The sequence below is a fragment of the Alligator sinensis genome, unplaced genomic scaffold, assembly GCF_000455745.1.
Source record: "Alligator sinensis unplaced genomic scaffold, ASM45574v1 scaffold47_2, whole genome shotgun sequence".
In the NCBI taxonomy this organism is placed as follows: Eukaryota; Metazoa; Chordata; order Crocodylia; family Alligatoridae; genus Alligator; species Alligator sinensis.
Genome location: NW_005842150.1, coordinates 2,155,498 through 2,160,076, shown reverse-complemented (window position 1 = coordinate 2,160,076; position 4,579 = coordinate 2,155,498). Strand labels below are relative to the sequence as shown.

At 39.8% G+C, this 4,579-nt stretch overlaps 1 protein-coding gene across 1 annotated transcript; it reads left to right on the top strand.

Moving 5' to 3' along the window:
* The first annotated feature begins 411 nt into the window (after positions 1-411).
* On the top strand, positions 412-4,152 carry TMEM251 (transmembrane protein 251). The gene is made up of 3 exons (XM_025206274.1): positions 412-1,192; positions 2,090-2,228; positions 3,148-4,152. Exon 3 carries the CDS (start codon positions 3,164-3,166, stop codon positions 3,557-3,559), a length of 396 nt encoding a protein of 131 aa, XP_025062059.1. The 5' UTR covers positions 412-1,192; positions 2,090-2,228; positions 3,148-3,163; the 3' UTR covers positions 3,560-4,152.
* Positions 4,153-4,579: the final 427 nt, after the last annotated feature.

The following is a 4,579-nucleotide window of genomic DNA, read 5'->3' as shown; positions in this document are numbered from 1 at the left end:
GCCGAGTCCCTCTCGCACGGCTCGCTGGGGGCCTAGCACAGTGGGTTTACACCGGTCGCACGTGCAAAGTAACTCTCAAAAATGACCCCTTGGCCATAAAAAAGAGCCAGCCACGTTAGTGCCTCAAAATGTCACAACTCAGGAGTTGGTTTCTCTCTAGTTTTTGTGCAAATGTGTGGCAGCGCCCCCTCAGCAACGACTTCTAGGGCAGCATTTCTCAACCTGTGGGTCTGGACCCAAAAGTGGGTTGCAAGAACGTATGAAAGGGTTGTGAACAAACTTTTAAAATAGATTCTCCGTTAAAAGAGAAAAATGTGGGAAACGGTGGCTTTTCCCTCGCAGGCTGCCAGAGTTCCAGCCTGTGGGGGGCTGCTTGGGGCCTCCCATTGCCCCCCACACTGCGGGCAGCAGGTTGGGAGTGAGGGGTACTGGGGTGGGACTGGCCATCACTGTTTACAAATGGGTTGTGGTACAAAAACGGTTGAAAACCACTGCTTTAGAGCTCTGTAACTGAAGCGTTACTTTATTGGTGTCCTTTGTGAAAAGCACCAGAGCCTCCTGCATCGGGATGCCAGTAGGAACAGCATTTAGCAACTAGTTTTCTCCTTAGGCACCTTACTTCAATACAGTACTTAAACCCACAAAGGGCAAATCCTTGCATGTGGAAGGATTAGTAGGAAAGGAAACTTAGCCATCACGGATCTCTTGTAAATCTAAATTGTATCTCTGACACAACTTGTGTAATTACCAAGTAATCTGAGCTAACATGGCCGTGGCTTGTTTCTTTGGAGCAACATCTTGCAAATACCAGTATTAAGCTTATGTCTCCCTTGCCATTACATAATTGTACAAAAAGAAAGTATTTGTTAGCACAGCAATTATGTGCCCAGAGGATGCAGACTTAGGGTCTTGCTTGAATTACAGGTGGTTGGATTTGGATTTGGCAGTCCTTGGTAGCTTGATCTCTGGGGAAAGGAGTGACTTGAGTTCTGTGAAGGGTTCTTTCACCATGTGATATTAACACTCATGATCGGAAATGACTAGTATTCATGGTCACATGGTGTTCAGTAAGTAGTTAAGTTGTGATCTTATGGGTAGTGAAAAGGCATATGGAATTGGAATAAACTGCTCTATAGAAATTATAAATTAAGAGAAATTTCCACAAGAAAGGCAGCAATGCAGGAACTTCCAAGTAAGTAAACAAATAAATCATGTACTGTTAAGTTTTTCAAGGACTAACCTCTGTTCATTTTCTAATCTAACTGAGAAGTGAAGCTGATGTTTTTGCTTGTATTCCATGTTATGTAGAAAAAGAGAGCTAAAGTGGTTTGAGTTAAAGATTAGAATTAATCTGAAACTTCATAGATGATGTGGTTATAATATTTGCATTCTTATGTAAATTTCTTGCCTTTATTTTAAAGAAAATGCCAACAGTCAATTATAAAATATCTAATTCCTGATTTAAAAAAAAATTAGACTGCCACAAAGCTGTTGGGTAAACATGTACTCTGGAATTTAGCACGGAGTTTATTTAGTAGATTAACATCTTTTGAAACTTCCTGGATTATTTTGTTTAAAACTATCCAAAATTGCATCCAGTATATTAGCATGAAACACAGAATTGAATAGTATAAGTTATGCATTTACATAACTTAATAGACCCTGAAAAAATGGTTAGTTTTGTTTGTAGATATGGATCTTCTAGTCACAACAAGAACAGCCTGGGGCCAGAGGAATGTTCCCCACTTTGTTTTGTCAAGGTTCTTCCTAGTGAGGCAGGGTTGAGAGAGAATTTATAAGGGATGGGGAGGTACACTGCTGTCCAAGACTGGGTACAGGCCATAGACACAAGTACATAGGTTATGATTTCAGAACTATTAATATTGATCTATTCTGATACCAGTTTTTATGCACTTATTCTTCACACATGCAGATGTGTATGTATATACACACATGCACACAAGCACTAAAAATGTTATCCAGTGCATCTAACTTCCAATAATGAATCCAGTTTTATTAAGTTACTTAAAACCACTGCCACTTGTTTATATAGATCTATTGCGCAGCGTTCATTCTGTTTTCTTTATAGGAAAAAAGGAGTATACTTCTAGCACGTTTAGAAGAACAAATCCTGGTTCTGGCAATCCCAGGAGAAGAACATTTCCCCCCTATCCCCTCTATCCTGTAGAAGAGGTGGGGGAAAAGTGGTTTCCTTTTTCTCTCTGAAGGTATTACATTTTGTGCACCTTCACTTACCAGGGCAGAAATGGTCTGAAAAGAGAGGGAGCATCTCAAACTAGTTAGAACTGTAACCATCAAAGGAAATGCTTACAATGATCAAAGGAAACCATTACAGTGTGGAACACCAGCGGTATGTGCTTCCCATGCTGGGTTGCAGACGGCTGACACATTTTGGACTGGCTTCAGCTTCTGGATTTTATGCACAGTGCTAAGTAGGGCACATCCCAATAGTTCAGTTTCAGTGATAAAGGCACGAACAAATACAGATAGAATATATGAAACCAGTATTTTAGGTTTACCTTACATGTGCAGATAGAAAGAGATGTCCTTTGACACAGCTGCTTGTTTTCAGGGCTTTCCTTGAAAACCCAAGGTGTCTAATAGGATTTCTTAAGTTTGGTTTTTAACCCCATTTTAGCAATAAATGGCCAGTCAGTTAGTGGCACTCATACAATTCTAGCTGGTTGAAAACGGTTGTCTTAAGTAGCACTTTTCCTATTAAAGGAAGCTAGTATGTGACCACCCTTCTTTTCTAGATAGGAAAATTGAGGCACAGAGGACAAGGGATTTGCTGGTCAGTCAGTTTTGTTTTGCCCAGTCTGTTTCTGCCTTGTTCAGATTGAGCCTCTGTTGGGTAGCCCATTATCCAGTCTTCAGCAGATGCTAGGTCATTCTACTTTAATAGCAGAATTAGGCATAAGGATACTGACTAATTGTGTATTGTTAATCTGCAGCTGATACAGCAGTCCTTAACTCCTTACTAATGGCTAAGAACCCCCAAACCGGATGTACTTGCAGTTGTTGTGGTTATATTATCATGCTAGGTAGCTTATGAACAGATTGGGTTACATCTAAATATTCCTCTCCCAGAATCCGTACTGAATGGATTTTTTGTTTTTATTAAAGGTGCAGAGCATGGAGAATGATGAACTTCCGCCAGAGGATGGGCTGGATTGGTGTGGGGTTGTATCTGCTGGCAAGTGCTGCGGCTTTTTACTATGTCTTTGAAATCAATGAGACATACAACAAACTAGCATTGGAGCACATTCAGCAACACCCTGAGGAACCACAAGAAGGAACCACATGGATGCACTCCTTAAAAGTACGACTGCTGTCCTTGCCTTTTTGGTTGTGGACTATCATATTTTTAATACCCTATTTACAGATGTTTTTGTTTCTCTATTCCTGCACAAGAGCTGACCCCAAAACTGTGGGCTATTGCATCATCCCTATCTGCTTGGCTGTTATTTGCAACCGTCACCAAACATTTGTGAAGGCCTCTAATCAGATCAGTAGATTACAGTTGATTGACACTTGATACAATCTCTGGTTGCCATAGCTGCTTCAGAAACCATGCATATGCCTGATCTAATCACAAGACTGAACGGAAATACTGAACAGAGGCTAGAAAAGAGCCTTTTCTTTCAAACAGTTAAAAGGGGAACAGAATAGCAGGTTTTTAATTTTTAAGATAAGTTACAATTTTTAAAAGTGTGGATCTACCATGTCACCAGAAAGGAAGAGTCCTCTGTAACATGATGGGATAACTTCTCATTTTGCCTTATGATGAAAACTTGCTACACTCCATTTGAACCATCATGTGGGAAGTCCATTTCTGGTCTGCAATCTTACTCTGCTGTACAAAAAGACAAACAAAAAAGATGATTTCCTAGGTTTCCTTTTGAGAAAAATCAAAGAACAGACATTTTGTGGTAAAATGTAAAATGATTAGAACATGATTATAAAAGCTGCACTTAACACAATACTTTGCATTCTCATTTTTCTGAATACATATTTCACACTTATGTTAGAGCTTGTTTTTTAATTCACTGTTTTTAGAAGCAATTGTATTACACTGGAAGCAAAAAATGACATATGGCTGATTTATTTTTAGAAAGGGCAGTCCTCTCTGTTACAGACACTGAATTAAGGAGGTGCACAAATACTACATCATAGATTAAAGCTGGGGAGCAGTCTAGGCCCAGAGACACTTGGTCTGTGGCACCAAAAGAAGGCTCACCACTTACAGTACGCAAACCACTTCTCTTCTTCCCCCCCCCCCTTTTTAAAGTGGTTCCTTCTTTTTTTTAAAAAAAACCCCTTCCATAAATGCAACTCTTACTTCACTATTCTAGTTCCACTTCAGCAGTGGTGCAGAACAACTTTCTGTGGCATGGCATTGTGTTAGGAAATGCTGTAACTGAGTTTTAATTAGATAGGGAATATCATTGTAAAATCAACCAACCCCCCCAAAAAACAAAAACAATAAGATGCAAGTGAAAATAAGACACTGTATGGGTGCTAAATTTCCTTCCCAGATACAGATCAAATTAGCTAA

Coding starts and splice junctions, on each gene's coding strand:
- TMEM251 (XM_025206274.1), top strand. CDS start 3,164: ATGATGAACTTCCGCCAGAGGATGGGCTGGATTGGTGTGGGGTTGTAT.